The sequence below is a fragment of the Squalius cephalus genome (genome assembly GCF_949319135.1).
Source record: "Squalius cephalus genome assembly, chromosome: 8".
In the NCBI taxonomy this organism is placed as follows: Eukaryota; Metazoa; Chordata; class Actinopteri; order Cypriniformes; family Leuciscidae; genus Squalius; species Squalius cephalus.
In genome coordinates, this window is record NC_137129.1 from 41,605,605 (window position 1) to 41,622,510 (window position 16,906).

Genomic DNA, 16,906 nt, shown 5'->3' on the forward strand with positions numbered 1-16,906 from the left:
GGGATCGTCGCTCAGATAGCGCTCAAACACACTGGAGAACGCCACGGCCGACAGCACACACACCACCGGCGTCAGAGTCAGCATGAGGCGAACCATCACACCGGCGAAATACACCGCGCTGACGGCGTACAGAACCACTGGGGGGCGACAGAGAGACTCACGTCAAACTCACCCTTACACACTATCAGTAACAGTGTGTGAGATTAAAATAAGTGTGTCCCAAAGCATAGTGTGTTGAAAAGAGTATGCCATCGTCTACTATTTCGGGTGGATTTTCAAAGTGTGGATAAGTACTTACTATAAAGGCTAATATTACCCACAATCCATTGCGCTTTGGAGGAGGAACAACAAACACAAGTAAAAAGTGTTAAAAAAACTACAAAGCATGGCGGATATGCGTGGTTTAGTGACTAATCAAAGTTTAACCTGATAAAAAAAAATTTATTTAATGTTATCTGTGATATATTTCATCTGTAATAATGTGGACTTTTATAAAGATCCGTTTGGCCATTAACTTTTAAATGCATCATTATGCATTAATATGAGGAGAGTCTCCGCATGAAAGACCCGCGACTGCAGATCAACGAGCTTCTGCATTTCTGTCCAATGAAATGAAATTAAAATGTGTCAAGATGCTTGACAGGTCAGTTTACTGTGACAGGACCAGACAGAGAGTTAAAGACGCAATTGTATGACATGATAGTATGTCCCAAAGCTTATCTACTCTTCTGCTACACGCTCAAAAGTATCTACTTTTTCTTAACAAAAAGAGTACATACTTTTAGGGCGTAGTATAAGTAGGCGAGTTGAGACGCAGCAAAAGAGACACTCAGCCCTGGACCTGAAGGAAAGCAGCCGTACCGAACACGCGCTCGTCGCTGATGTCTCTGATGCAGAACCAGAGGCCCGCTGGGAAGGTGCACACCAGTACGTGAAGGTCGAAGAAGAAGGAAACCCAGGTGGTGGGCTGATGCTCCGACACCGACGCGATGATGGGAATGTGAACCTTCGCGTAACTGCACAGAGTAAAACATGTCCTCAAATCACCTCAAACTCGGAGTGGAAATGAGATTTTGTGTCTGTGAAAAACTGGACATTTTTAGCAGAGATGCCGTGCATTTACTTCAGAGTTGATTTTGTCCCAGCAAGCAATTTTGTGTTTAAAAGACGTCTAATAGCCGTCCAAACACAGCCCAGACGTCTAGGCTAAAACAAGGCACAATTTGGTCTGTCAGTGAAAATGTAATAGATGTCTGAACCATAATCCAATAATAGACTAGTTATCAATTAGATAACAAAGAAATGAAATGAGTGAAGAAATTAAACCAAACACCTTGTAATCACTGTTGACTTTGCTTACATGATGGAATATCATACAGCTCGCAAATTATTTTGGCAAAAACGACATGTAACCAAATTCAAGGTTATTTTGACTAGTAAGTGTGTTACTCATAGCCGGACTATATGTGACCCTGGATCACAAAATCAGTCACATGTCGCACAGGTATATTTGTAGCAATATCCAACAATACATTGTATGGGTCAAAATTGTCCATTTTTCTTTTATGCCAAAAATCATTAGGATATTGAGTAAAGATCATGTTCCATGAAGATATTTTGTAAATTTTCTACCGTAAATATATAAAACATTTATTTTTGTGAGTGAATGCTGCACAATCGCCAACATAAATGAACAACTTTAAAGGAGATTTTCTCAATGTTTCGATTTTTTTGCACCCTCAGATTCCAGATTTACAATAGTTGTATCTCAGCCAAAGATTGTCCTATCCTAACAAACCATACATCAATGGAAAGCTTATTTATTCAGCTTTCAGATGATGTATAAATCTCAATTAAAAAAAAATGTGACTGGTTTTGTGGTCAAGGGTCACATATCAGGTCTATAGTTAACCTGGACGCTGAAATGACGGCTAATGCTTGCTGGGGTGCATGTTGCCCATCCTGAATAAGCTCATTAATAAATGATGAGTTATTAATAGTAAATGTTGTGAATGTTTACCCCGTGTCCCAGAGTGAATAAAAGCGTCCACTCCACGGAGCGATCCAACCTGGACACACCAAACACACACCATCATCAGCAGACGCTCGTGTCATCATACATTGACACTGTCGGGTGGAAACCTTGTAGGTCCAATAACACTACTTTTCAGGAATAAGAAAAAAAAAGCTGTATTTAAAAAAAATAATTAAAAACATCATTGACAAAGTTGATATTGTGGCTTTATATGTGGTCAGACACTTGCATGTGTCATTATATTTTTATATTTTACCACAGTCAAGCTCGAATGGAGTTTGGAGGTTTATGACCAGTGAATATCAGACTTGTTTTGTCCGTCATTAGAAGCTGCATTTGAGGCATTAAAGGAGAAGTTCACTTTTAAAATGAAAATTCTGTCATCATATACTCACCCTCATGTTGTTTCAAAGCTGTATGAATTTCTTTCTTATGCTGAACAGAAAGGAAGATATTTAGAAGATTATCAGTAACCCAATGACTTCCATAGTATATTTTTTTCCTACTATGGAAGTCATTGGGACCCAAAAACTGTCTGGTTACTGATAATCTTCTAAATATCTTCCTTTCTGTTCAGCATAAGAAAGAAATTCATACAGCTTTGAAACAACATGAGGGTGAGTATATGATGACAGAATTTTCATTTTAAAAGTGAACTTCTCCTTTAAGTGCATCACATTACATTTCATCAACTTACAGGTTATAAAGTGTATTGTAGTGATGTGTGCGCTCAGTTTTCTCTATCACTTGTCCAAGATCTCATGTTATTAAAGATGAAGTGCTACAGGCTATTTAGGAACTAGCTATGACTCAATGACAAATGCTAGACTGAGACTCTCTTCTCCGCTCCTCAAATACATTAAACATTAGCGTTTATATAGTGTTTCTTGACTATAGAAAATGTCATACTTATTCAAAGAACCAGTTCTTTATTTACCATTGCATTGCAAACGAGCAGAGACTCTCCAAACTGTGTGTGTGGCACTTCATTCACGGTAGAGGTGGGCGGAGCTATGATGTTTGACTGACAGTTTGAGGAGCCAATGGCATTACAAGGTTAAGTCACAAGCTCTTTTTAATCCTTAAATATTAGCAAAATCCACAGACAGATGTAAAGGGAGATCAATAGTAATGATTTGATATGATTAAATTCAATGATTAAATATGGAGATATGAGGTTTCCGCCCGAGAGCGGCGATATGTAACATTATGGTGTACCGCGGTAAACTGACCGATACAGTTGAGGTAAACGACACACACACACAGCAGCGGCGCAGCGGCACAAAGAGCCACAGAAAACACAGTCTGTCTCTCCTGACGCGTCAGTCGCTCTCGCAGGGCCTGCAGGAAAGAGTAGATCTGCACGAGCACAAACACACCTGTGCGCACACACACACACACACACACACACACACACACACACACACACACACACACACACACACACACACACACACACACACACACACACACACACACACACACACACACACACACACACACACACACACACAGGGAACTGAGACACACAGATACACAAAGACACTGAATCAATGTTGGTGTTTCTGACGCTGTAGCCAATGAGGAGAGACTCACCAGCCGCTGCCATGTGTTCACTGGTTCTGATTGGCTGAAACCCAACGAACGGAATCTGCATAGACAGAATCAGACCAATGACGTAGAACGTGCTGTACGCTGAGAGAGAGAGAGAGAGAGAGAGAGAGAGAGAGAGAGAGAGAGAGAGAGAGATTGATTTTTCAAAAAACATTTATTACAAAAATATTTAACAATTTTAAAAACTTTCAAATGTAAATGTTTATAGAAAATATGAAAAATCAATTTCACTGTCCATAACGGAACACAATGCCCCTCTATGGCACCATATCTTTTCAAACGCTTCTAGACAGTTAGTAGCTTTATAAAAATAAAAATCAATTAGCAGTCTAGCTTTGATCATGGCTCTAAACATCATCACAACATCATAATCACCTTTTTGTTCAATTTTCCTCTTTCTGCTAACATATACTGCCATTTTTGCCTTGCCTACAATAAAATTAATCAATTGGCATTCATCTTGTCTTCTTCTGGTATATTTAAAACCAAAAATAAAAACTGTTACAGTAAAATTCTCATCAAAACGAATGAAAATATCCTTCAACAAGTCAAATAAAGGCTTAAGTCTTGAGCAGTGCATAAACATGTGAAAAACTGTTTCTCTTTGAGAACAAAAAGGGCACTCTTGATTAACATTTGGATTTAAAATAGAAATAAAAGAATTAACAGCAATTATACCATGTACAATTCTCCATTGTAAGTCTCCAATTCTTTTTGTTAATGGTGGCTTATAAAGTGCCCTCCACTCTGGTTTTACATTTTCATGAACTTCAAGAATAGTGCGCCAAGGTGAATCAACTCTTTCATGCAACCCTTTTTTGTTGAAAACTTTTACACAAGCATTGTAAAAAACTTTTCCCCCAACTTTATATAAATCCATATCGGATACATTTTCCAAAAAAACTCCAGAATTTTCCCCTATATTTGGGGACAAAAAACACTTTGGAAAAGCATCTTTATCGCTAGGCAGAAGTTTCTTAGCAAAACAGTTTCCAAGCATGTTCAACTCTTTCGCTGTAAATACAGACTGCAAATTCTGAAGAAATCTTTCAACAATTCGAACTGATTTAATACCTAATAAGGCAGCCACATTTTCCACATTTTTAAAACAGGGACCAGTCACATTAATTAAACGCCCCAGTGTTACAATTTTGGATTTAATAAGAGCACCATTTGATAGTCCACATGCATGTGAGATATCCAGACGAGCACCATAAATCATGGGTTCTTCGAGTAACCAAAAAAGAGAATCTGTCTCAGTTCTTTTCACTTTAAAAAGGTCCCAAACTTTAAACAGATTTCTATAAAAAACAGGAAGCTCCGTTGTACTGATTCTCTTTGGATCCATCAAAAATAAATTTTCGCTTAAACAGAGTTCATCAACGGACTGAAGTATAACACAGGCCACTGACTTCCAGGCCATGTTCTCTGAGCTGGTAAGCAAGCGTTGTATAAATTGTAGCCGAAAGGCCGCAGTCCTGCTTTGTACATGTATGAGTCCTTGACCCCCTTCTTCTTTTTTTAAATACAAGATATTGTGCGGTATCCAGTGTAACTTGTCCCAAAAAAAGTCCAATAAAACAGACTGGATCTTTGCAAGTAAATAAGCTGGTGGGTCAATGCAGGCCATCCGGTGCCACAAAGAGGAAGCCACCAAATTATTAATCACCAAAGTACGTCCTCTGTATGATAAATTTGGTACAAGCCATTTCCATTTTTCAAGTCGGCTCTTAAGCTTTTCAACAGTTCCGATCCAGTTTTTTTGAGATACTGTTTCATTTCCTAAAAAAACTCCCAAGTATCTCAAACCATCTCTTGTCCAGCATAGACCTCCTGGAAGATTTGGTAGTGCTCTACATTTCCACTCTCCCATCAAAACTGCCTCACTTTTATTCCAATTAATTCTTGCAGATGAAATTGATCCAAAATCTTTTAGTGTCTCAAGTAATACATCAACATCACTTTGTTTATTAATCATCACCACTACATCATCTGCATATGCAGACAGACACAGAGGAATCTTACAATTCTGTAGAGACACTCCTTCTAGAACTCTCCTTAAAACACTTAAAAGTGGTTCTATTGCAAGTGTGTATAATAACCCTGAGAGTGAACAGCCTTGTCGTACTCCTCGACCCACTTTGAAAGGAGCACATAAGCCACCATTAATCTTCAGAATACTCTCAATATCACAATATAGGATTTTAACATAAGATAAAAAATCTGAGTTAAAACCAAAAGCCTGAAGCGTCTTCCACAAATAGTTGTGTTCGACGCGATCAAATGCTTTTTCTTGATCTAAGGAAATCAAGCCTATGTCAAGACCAAACATTTTAGTTACATCAAACAAATCTCTGATTAAATGAATGTTGTCAAAAATTGACCTACCAGGCACACAATATGACTGGTCAGGATGAATGACTTCATCTAAAAACTCACCCAAACGGGTAGCTAGTACTTTAGATAACAGTTTATAATCACAACACAATAAGGACACGGGTCTCCAATTTTTAATATCACTTAAATTACCTTTCTTAGGCAAAAGGGTCAAGACCGCTCTTCTACAACTTATTGGCAATCGTCCTTTTGTTAAACTGTCATTAAGAACTAATAACAAATCTTCTCCTATAACAGACCAAAAACTTTTGTAAAACTCAATCGGGATTCCATCTAATCCAGGAACTTTACCATTGTCCATACTTTGAAGAGCTTTAAACAATTCTTCCAGGCCAATAGGCTTTGAAAGTGCTATATTTGCTTTTTTTGACATTTTTGGTAATTGTCCAAAAAAAGCCTTCTCTAAGTCTTTATCTTCTTTATATTCAGACTTGTAAAGTTTTTCATAAAAACGAACTGCTCTTTCTCTTATTTCCTTAGAGTCTGACAACAAAGATCCAGACTCAGAAAGTAATGAATGAATAAAACGTTTCTGGCCATTCTTTTTTTCTAAACCAAAGAAATATTTCGATGGTACATCCATCTGTTCTATGGTTTTAAAACGCGATCTGACCAGCGCCCCCTGTGCCTTCATCTCTTGTAGGTCAGATAAAGCAGTTTTCTTTAAAAAAAGAGAATCGACATACGCTTGATTTTCACTTAATTGTGCCATATCTTGAAGATTAAGAATTTCAGCTTCTAAAACTCTTATTGACTTAGCGGTCTCCTTTGTGATATTTTGAGTATACTGTTGACAAAAAACCTTGATTTGAGTCTTGCCAAAATCCCACCAACTCTGCAGAGAAGAAAAAGAAACTTTTTCATTTTTAAAATTTTTCCAAAAAAAATCAAAAGTCTCTTTAAAAAAGGCATCATTTATCAAAGCAGTGTTAAAATGCCAATACGCACTCCTTGGTGAGACAGAATTGAAGAAAACACTGCAAATAACTAAACTGTGGTCTGAAAAACCAACCGGATTTATTATACAGCTCTTAAAAACACTGTGATGGTGTTTAAAACTGTAAAATCTATCTAGTCTTGCTAAAGACAATAGATTTTCGTGTGCATGAGCCCATGTATATTGCCGTAAATCTCCGTTTATGCTTCTCCAGACATCACATAGATCGTTTCTTTCTATTATTTCACAAAGCCGCTTACGAGAAGGCATATGTGGCTCTATATGATTGCGATCAATATTTTGTTCAACACAATTAAAATCACCACCAAGAAATAAATACTCTTCGCTATTACATTTATCTAAAGTTGAGCATAGAATATCTAAAAAAGCAACTCTCTCTATTGGAAAAGTGGGAGCATACACACAAATAAAAACCAAAACATATTTTTCAAAAAAAGCTTGAATTTTTAAAAGTCTCCCCTTCACTATTTCTTCTATCTTAAAAGAGCATGGATTAAACTTCTTTGCAAACATGATGGCAACTCCTCCACTACGTGAAGTTTTATGACTTAGAAATATATGACCATTCCATTCTTTTATCCAGTCTGTAGCATTTCTATCATCACTGTGTGTTTCTTGTAAAAAAAGAACATCAAGTTGTTTCTGCCTTATTGTTTCATGCACTTGCATTCTCTTTACATCATCTCTGGCTCCGTTCACATTTAAAGATGCTATACGGATATCTGCCATGTGTAAAGAAAAAAAGAAACTTACAAAAAATAATCTATACAGAAACACACAGCCACTCAAGGCAAAGGATCTATGCCACTTTATCATCATTATTCAGCTGGTTTTGGATTTTTGTAACAAATTTTTTCAGTCGATATACTTCTTTATCCAGAAAGGAACCTTCACTCATCAGATTCTTAGTACTTTCTGCAAACCGTTTCAGGTCTGGGAAAAAATCAGCAACCTGTACTCCTCTCTGATTTTTTGTTACTTTTAAAAACTTCTTAATTTCTTCAGCACTGTAATCATTACATATCCACTCGCTTTGTGAACAACTTGAAGCACTAGAATCAGACAATTCACTTTCACTTTCAATATTATCTGTATCATTTTTCTGATCTTTTCTTGCTTGTTTTGAAACTCTTTCTTTATCGTTGTTTCTCCTTTTTAGAGGAGTTTTAAAGACAGCTTGATCTAGGTCTACTTCACACATATTTACACTGTCTGATACAGACTCTATATCAGATAAACAATTCGTTGAACTGCTTTGTGTGTCCATCAATTCTTCAAAAATCACATTAGCTTCTTGAAGCAAGCTTACATTTGACTTTGCCTGACCCTTATCAGTCAAATCCGAATCTTTCACTACCATCATAGTTTTAACAACAGTTTCAACTGTTTGTTCACAGGCAACTTTGTTAATTGTGTCTTTGACACTCTGTGCTGAATTCACAGTTGCTGAGTTTACAGGTAGGCTTACTGAAATCACAGGTACTGACACAGATGTTCCAGCAACACTTTCCACATCTTGCACCACACTCTCATCTATCATGTCCTGCCTTGTACGTGTATTTTCGGGACAAGCACGAGCCAAATGCCCCGTTTTTCCACATCCAAAACACTTCATTGTAGTGTCAGTGGATACATAGACAGTATAGTCAAAATCATCAAATCTGAATTTCAGATTTAAATTCAGTTCAGTTCTGTTCTCACTCAAAATCATATAAGTGAATCTCCTAAAAGACACCACATGTTTGATTAAGTCCGATTTACTCCCGATCGCGATCTTTCTCACAGGAGCAACTAGCTTCCCGAAACGTGACAATTCTTTAACCAAAGCTTCATCTTTGATAAAAGGTGGAATATTAGACAAAATAACTTTCCTCGCAGGTGTTGAAAGAGAAAGCACAGGTGTAAAAAGACCACGAATTACAACTCCTCTTTCTACAACATTATTGGCATTTTCAACAGTGTTCAAAAAACAAACAACCGCATTGCTCATTCTTGACGCTGCTAAAATACTCTTATGTCCAACAATCTCACCGATAGCTAAGACACAATCTTCCACACTTGCTGCGGCCGTCACTTTAACCCCGTGACGCCGTGTTAATGAATCAAGTGACTCAACACCTTGGGCCGCCATGCCCTCGGTGATACACTGATAATCAACGGCCAGAAAAAAACACTATATTGTTTTATCTACTCAATACAGATTAAACGTCAAAAAATAGCGATATTCAACTAAGAAAAAAAGGCCACAGCGGGCAGAAAACTCATTCAAACTCACCACACGCTCTCCACGCTCGCTCACTCAACAGACGCTCACTCAACAGACGCTCACGCATGCGCACGAGAAAGAGAGAGAGAGAGAGAGAGAGAGAGCGGACCAATCAGATTCAAGACAGCAACAGAAGCTTCATCAGTCTCTTCTGGTCAGTAAAACGCTGGAATGATCTTTCTGTGAATCTTTGCGAGTCTTGACTGAGACTCACCGATGTAGACTCTCTTGCTGAAGCGGCGCATCAACAGCAGCACGAACACATGAAGAGGAATCAGATTAATGATGAAGACGTAACCGCCCCACGCAGACACCTGAAACACACTCATTCCCTCAGTCAAAACACTCCGGTGTTTAATGAATCAATCAGCTTTGAAGATTCAACAGAAAAACACCTTCTTAAAATTACAGAGAAATTCAGTCTGCAGTTTGAGAGCTTTTATGATCAGATCATGCTAGAAAAGCGTTCACTACCCTCGTGAAAATGAAGTACACTTAAGCATACATTTTCAATGGAGTACTTATTATACTTTAAAAATAATATACTTGAGTGCAAACTGAATGTAATGTTTTCAGACACTTACTGAATGTTATTTGAAATACATAAGAAAACCTATTGTAGTTTGGATTTATATTAAATGCAATTAGTTGTACTTAAGTGTGCTTTTTTCCGACCCACTTAAGTAGGACTTAAGTACAACTTTATATATATTTTCATAATTACATCTATGGTCTTTGAAATATGGTTAAAGTGTAATGCTGAATGCACTGACAAGCATTTATGCAAGCATTTAATATTGAATAACAGTATTTTCACCCTGTGGTGAAAATCCAGCTTTTAATGTTGTTTATGTGTCTATGTGGTGTTTTTAATCTGCTTTAAGACAAACCATGTGTAAATTCATAAGTCGACACCATTGCTGAGTATTTTCTCCTTAAAACTGCAGTGAACCAAAGACAGTCTCAAAAACACGCTTTGAAATCGCTGGTGTTTCTGACGTCACAAACTACCTTGTAACCAATCAGATCAACGTGTGATCGTCAACCAGTGGATCAGGATCTCTGAGCTGAGTGAGTGAGTGGAGGCGGGGCTCATTTGCATATTCATAGAACCGCGCATACTAAATGAGGCAAGGGTGTCGAGTTACATTCAAGATATTTTAAAGCATGAAGAATTTTAAGGAGAAACCGTTTAAATATATAATTTTGTTGAGTTTTAAGGGATAAAATTATTGACTACGGGGGACTTTAAATTATAACCAAGTACTTTACATGAGCTCTTAATGCAGATGTACTTTTAATATGACATTATTACAAAGTGCACTTTTTAAAAGTGTGTTACAAAGCATAATCCTGAATGTGTGCTCTCTTTAAAGGTGCAAAGAGCAAGTCTCTGAGTTTTTGCAGAACTATGCCCCCCTCTGGCGACAAATGAAACTGCAACACTGCAACTGAACGCGCATGACGTCACGCCCAGTCTCAGATTCGGCCCGAATCCCTCTTATTTATTTTACTGTACAGGATTATAGAGGCAATCGCAGTGATCAGAGAAGGGCTCATTCAGCCCATCAGGCAATTGTTTAAGCATGTATGGGTTAGAAAAACAGGTATTTTTAACATGAAAAGTTGCTTAATGCACCTTTAAGTGCTCTTTTATTTCATTGATATTATAATTTTCTTAAATATACCTTTAAGATCTGAAGTACACTACCCGTGCTTACTCAATACAATTAAGTGTACTTCTTTTTCACCAGAGCAGACATGCAGAGTGAATTCAGGAACATTGTTCACGCTCAGACACTCACCATGTAGAAATACGAGAGACAACATCCGACGGTCCAGAACACAGATCCAGTTTTGACGGCCTTCACCTGCACACACACACACACACACACACACACACACACACACACACACACACACACACAGAAAACTCACTTCCAGTTCTGATCAAAGAGTGACACTGAACTAGGGCTGCCCTCGATTAAAGATTTTTCAACTCGACTAGTAGTCGTTCATTTAAGCCATTAGTGGACTAATTGTGCGTTTTTATTTTATTAAGCCATAAATCATAATAATGCACCTTTATTTATAATCAAAATTAAATTAAAACATAAAGCTTGCCACAGCGCACCGGCAAACGTAATGATTATGAATGTGTCGTGGAAAAAAAACAGAATGAGACTGTCTAAATGTTTTTATAATTTATTGGTAATGTTTTCTGTGTCTTCGGCTGCAGAGATTAAGTCAACGATTATTGTTACACCTCTAATAATGTTAGATCAGATTCCAATCGGATACACGCTTCCTCTCAAGAGCAAAGCAGATTGTCATAGACTGTTCCCACCCCGGCTACTTTTTGTTTTGTTTGACCTCTTGCCCTCGGGAAGACGTTAGTTTCTATCCTAAGGCTGTACACATTCTTAATCAACACACATAATATCTCTGCACCCCATATTCCATTTTCATAGTTTTAAATTATTTGCTCATCTGTCATTATATGATGTACTTGGGCAATATACAGTAGAGTATCAGTGCAATTATATCTGTTGTGTGTGTGTATTTATGTTAGAGTGTATGGTATGGTATGTTACGTAGTTGGAAGGGCATTCACAATTTCATTGTATTTTAAATGCAATGACAATAAAGTTTTCTATTCTATATTCTATTCTATTCTATACACAAATAATCGGATTTGGTCTGAACAAGGCCTTAGGAGGCCAGCGCTTCCTCTTACCCACAGAAAGAAGGTGAACTGCAGGGCGAATATGGCCACGGCCTCGTTGTCGAAGGATCCGGCCACCGAGCGCGAGATGTATCCGGGAACCACAGCCATGAAGCAGGCGGACAGAAGCCCGGCCGCACGACTCCACAGCTCTCGCGTCAGCAGGAACGTGGACATCACCGTCAGGCCGCTGAACACGGGCGCCAGGAACACACACACGTCCCGGATGTGCACGCTCAGGTGGACGAGGTTCAAGAGGTAGTGAATCAGACCTGCCGTCACCATCAGACCTGGATAGACCTGCAGGAACACACAGAATCCGGTTTGACTCTGGATTCTGATAGAAGAGAATCAGGTTTCAGATGTGAACGAACTGAATCGCGACTCACCGTTCCTCCAACGATTCGCCCCAGAGGATACCAGGCTCTCTCATCAAACCAGTTCAGGAACTCGTAGAAGCCGTTCGTACTCAGATGATGAGTCGATCTGTAATTAAACCTGTTCACACACACACACACACACACACACACACACACACACACACACACACACACACACACACACTATTTTAGGAAAGTTAACAGTTATGCTGTGTCAAAGGTGTCAGAATGAGATACTCAATTAGAACACGATCTGAATTAAAAACACAACTGATATAAATTACAAACACAACTGATCTGAATTAAAAGCTGAACTGAATTTATTAAAAACAACTTATCCAAGTTAAAAACAAAACTTATCTGAATTAAAAAACTGAACTGATTTTATTAAAACAAGTTTATTGAATCAAAAACAAAACTGATCTGAATTAAAATCAGAAACAAATTTATTAAAAACAATTGAACTGAATTAAAAACCAAACAGATATGGATTACAAACACAACTGATCTGAATTAAAAGAAGAACTGGATTTATTAAAACTAGACTACTGATCTGAATTAAAAATCACACTGAAACGGATTAAACAACTGATATGAATTGAAATCAGAACTGAATGTATTACAGAAACGAATCATACTGTCTGAAATTGTCAACAAACACATGCAACAAACCACCGTAAGACAGAAAGAGAGAGAGAGAGAGAAAAAGAGAGAGAACAGCAGGCAAACGGCTTGGAAAGACCAGAGGCGAACACAAATAAAGAAATAAACAACAGCGGGAGAAGAAGAAAGGCTGAAAACTCAGACTGAATTTCACCTCGTTGGCTCAGATCAACGTGAAATATTGAAACTCCTGCAAAACAACACCAAGTGAAGAGAATCTTCTAGTGGAATGACTTAAAGTAGTTTTTCACTGGTATATTACACCATAAGCTGAACATTTAAGAGTCAAAATACTCCAAACATCATCTTCATCATGTCACAAACCACAAAACATCCGCACTCAAATAATCACATCCACCTGATCACCAGCTTTCCTTTAGATCCCAATACAGACATGAACATGAAATATTGATTATAGCTGTTAAATTATTTTATTCTGTGAGCAGAAAGAGTGTGAAGAGACTGAATGAAACTAAACATGAATTTCACACAGTTAGGCAAATATTCAGCCAGAGAAAGACAATATTGACCAATCACAATCAAGTATTTTAACAAGTGCTAATGCAGTGGTAATATATTTCAATAATTAAAATAATTATGAATAACTAAAACCATTAAGTACTATAATTCTATAAGTTTCAATAAATAAACCAAATGTTAGTGTTTACATTTTTGTGATAAAAGGGGATCTATAAAAATTATATTAATTAAAAAAATTCCCTTGAATTTCTAAGATCTTATTCATTTCTATGATTTTTAGAAACCAGCCTTTAAAACTCCCTCATATATCCAGGTTTTCCAAGACCGCCGGAATTCTGGTTCATAAATAAAAATGGCAGTTGAGGGAATTAATTATCATAAAAATATTATGTCAGATTTAATATTATAAATAACTTAATGTTAATATAATATAGCTTAATGTAGCTTTAACTTATATTAGCTGTTTTAGCACATTTAAATGCTTTTTTTGTCTTTAAAAATAAATAAGTTTTGATTCAATGAGATTAATTAGATGTGACCCTTTCTTGTCAAATATCAGAGGACACATTTTGTGCCAAAAATAATAAACTGCGCATTGTATATTCTCAGCGAGTCTGTGGAAGAGTCCCGAGAAACTTCAAAGAGCCTCTGTGACATTACAATGATTTACAGTGAACTCTCTTCAAACGCCTCAACACACCGACAAAACACAGCCTGTGAAACGTGTGCATCTGAAAAACTCTGAATGACAAACGAGTCAGTGTGTGTGTGTGTGCTTTCAAATAATACTTTTTCAAAAGTATTCCCGTTAGAGCTTCTTAAGAAGAAAGAGATTAATTAAATCTCGTCAGACGCCCATGCATGATCAGTTTCTGTGCATTTACATTCATTCATGCATTTGGCAGATGCTTTTATATTGCATTCAAGATTCATTATTGTCACTGTACAAAGGTATAGCGAAATTGATGCAATCCTTACGGTACCATCACATATAGCTTGTGCAGACTAACATTTAATTTAAATAATACAATTCAAGTAGAATAGAAACAATACAATAACGACCAATATACAGTACAACACATCAATAAACAATATGCCATAATCAAGACAACGCAGAGACAATATAAAACAATACTCACAAAACCAGTGCAAGGTGACAGTCAAATAGTGCAAACAATATATTGCCCAATAAGCACTGCATGATAGTGTACATATGCACATATAGTGTAACGTATACACTGAAATAAACAGAGGGTGTTGTTAACCTTAAAGGTTGAGATGTAACATGTCCATCAGACTGGTGCATTTCTGGTTTTAAAGTGTTCTTCAAGGTTTACATCTGACCAGTTCATGCATTTGCTGGGATTGAACCCTTGAGCTCGGTGTTGCTGTTTTCTGAGTCACTTCAGCAGCATTTCAGAAAACTGTGGGCAGATACACACACAAACACACACACACTCAACATGCAGGCACTGAACTGTCTTTCCTCCTCCATCACTGTGTGTTTTCTGTTTTCATGTTCCTGTGGGTCTGATGATCGGGTCCATGTGTGTTTGACTGACAGTCTGCCAACCAGCAACACATGCACTGCATACACACAGTCTGTGTGCCACCAGAGACGAGGATGATGTTGTTATACTCTCTCTCTCTCTCACACACACACACACACACACACACACACACACACACACACACACACACACACACACACACACACACACACACACACACACACACACACACACACACACACAGAAGCCAGAGCCAGTCGACCGGCTCAGAGGAAGAGACGTAAACGAGTGTTTATGCCAGAGAAAAGACACAATCATCTCTGCCAAACAGAGACAAACAAACACTCACAGACGACTGGAGCAGTGTTATTAATATACACTATTATAGCTTTTATTCATATTTTTTAGGGGTGTCACAATATATCACGACACAAAAATGTAACATTATGTATTGTGGATAGTTCTCCCAAAATAAAAATGACTGTGAGAAAAATTCAGTTTTCAGAGTTTTAGTGTCAGTACTGCATTAAACTACTATACAATGCTGAATATAATGCATAATAATGCACTGGGGGAATATTTGTGTGTCCTGATAATGCCAAATGTCTGATGTGACCAGTAAAAAGTGGCCGTCGTCATTTTAAATATATCTAGTCAGTGAAAGAGTTCAAGCAAATTCGTCTAAAATAATTCTGTATGTTCATCTTCAGAATCATGAATATTGTTATTCTGGCGTCTCTAATCTATTGTCCTGTGCTTTGGGTTTCCAGCATCAAGTTCAAGCCTGTTCATTCACACAATGTAATACCAAATCTAGCATTTCAATCAACAGAACATTTTATCATATTTCTTGGAGTATCGCAATAATATCATATTGTGAGTTCAGTATGGTGATATGTATCGAATCGTGACATGAGGGGATCGTTACATAGCCTGACTACATCAGACTTCGTACTTCCACTCAATTTCATTTCGCTTCTGTACTCAGTCTGAGATAGCGACCGTTTTCCCCGTTTTCCTCCGGCCTGAAAACAGCCGGCCAATCAACGAACAGAGGGCGGGCTGAGAGCCGTGACGTAGATGCTGATTGTACCGTGGATGCGTAGATTTACTTCACATAATCTGCAAAAGTCACGCACAGCCATGTTTACTCCGGTATTTCGCTCGATGGTTTTGTTTTCGCATCATACATGTGTTTACAGTGGAAGTTAGATGTGGCTGAGCATGCGCATAACACACGCCATAACCAAACGTTATGTGATTGGCTTACGGGTAACCAATGATTTTAAACTTCAGACAAGCCCCCCCCCCCCCCCCCCCGCGCGAGAAAGAAAACACTTTTCAATTATGCCTTGCCAGACTCTGTCTATGAAGCAAAGCGAAGTAGCAGAGTTTGGTATTACCAGGCTAATTGTTACACTCCTAATATTTTTTTAATTAGCTTTAAAAAACGAATCCCAGTAATCTGACATGAAGCTCCTCTAGAGTCTCAGCGTCTCAAACTGTGCTCAGATTTAGTCTGCAATCAAACTCACACATTTCTCATATTCTGCTCTATATTAATTTCATATCTCTAGACTCTTACTGTATGACGACTACTGTGTGTGTCTGTGTGTGTGTGTGTGTGTGTGTGTGTGTGTGTGTGTGTGTGTGTGTGTGTGTGTGTGTGTGTGTGTGTGTGTGTGTGTGTGTGTGTGTGTGTGTGTGTGTGTGTGTGTGTGTGTGTGTTTTAGGAGGCAAAGATGATCCTAAACCAACCGGATGACTTCAGAAGCTTCAGATGAGCAGGTTCAAGAGCCGCAGAAGTTTATTTCAGTCAGATTTCTCTGTGACGTCTCAGATTAAACAGAGAGAAACACAAGCAGCTTCAGTCAAAG

At 37.9% G+C, this 16,906-nt stretch overlaps 1 protein-coding gene across 1 annotated transcript in view; it reads right to left on the reverse strand.

Annotated features, from left to right (window-relative positions):
* LOC307163373 (dolichyl-diphosphooligosaccharide--protein glycosyltransferase subunit STT3B-like) overlaps positions 1 to 16,906 on the reverse strand; it is a 31,012-nt gene that overhangs the window by 6,794 nt on the left and 7,312 nt on the right. Inside the window, exons 2-10 of the mRNA XM_079879399.1 lie at positions 12,385 to 12,493; positions 12,008 to 12,295; positions 11,076 to 11,141; positions 9,485 to 9,584; positions 3,632 to 3,730; positions 3,268 to 3,414; positions 2,021 to 2,069; positions 862 to 1,016; positions 1 to 137 (exon numbers count right to left, since the gene is read on the reverse strand). The exon at positions 1 to 137 is cut by the window's left edge and continues 45 nt beyond it. Of these exons, the coding sequence (XP_079735525.1) occupies positions 1 to 137; positions 862 to 1,016; positions 2,021 to 2,069; positions 3,268 to 3,414; positions 3,632 to 3,730; positions 9,485 to 9,584; positions 11,076 to 11,141; positions 12,008 to 12,295; positions 12,385 to 12,493 (1,150 nt within the window). The remainder of the gene's footprint in view (positions 138 to 861; positions 1,017 to 2,020; positions 2,070 to 3,267; positions 3,415 to 3,631; positions 3,731 to 9,484; positions 9,585 to 11,075; positions 11,142 to 12,007; positions 12,296 to 12,384; positions 12,494 to 16,906) is intronic.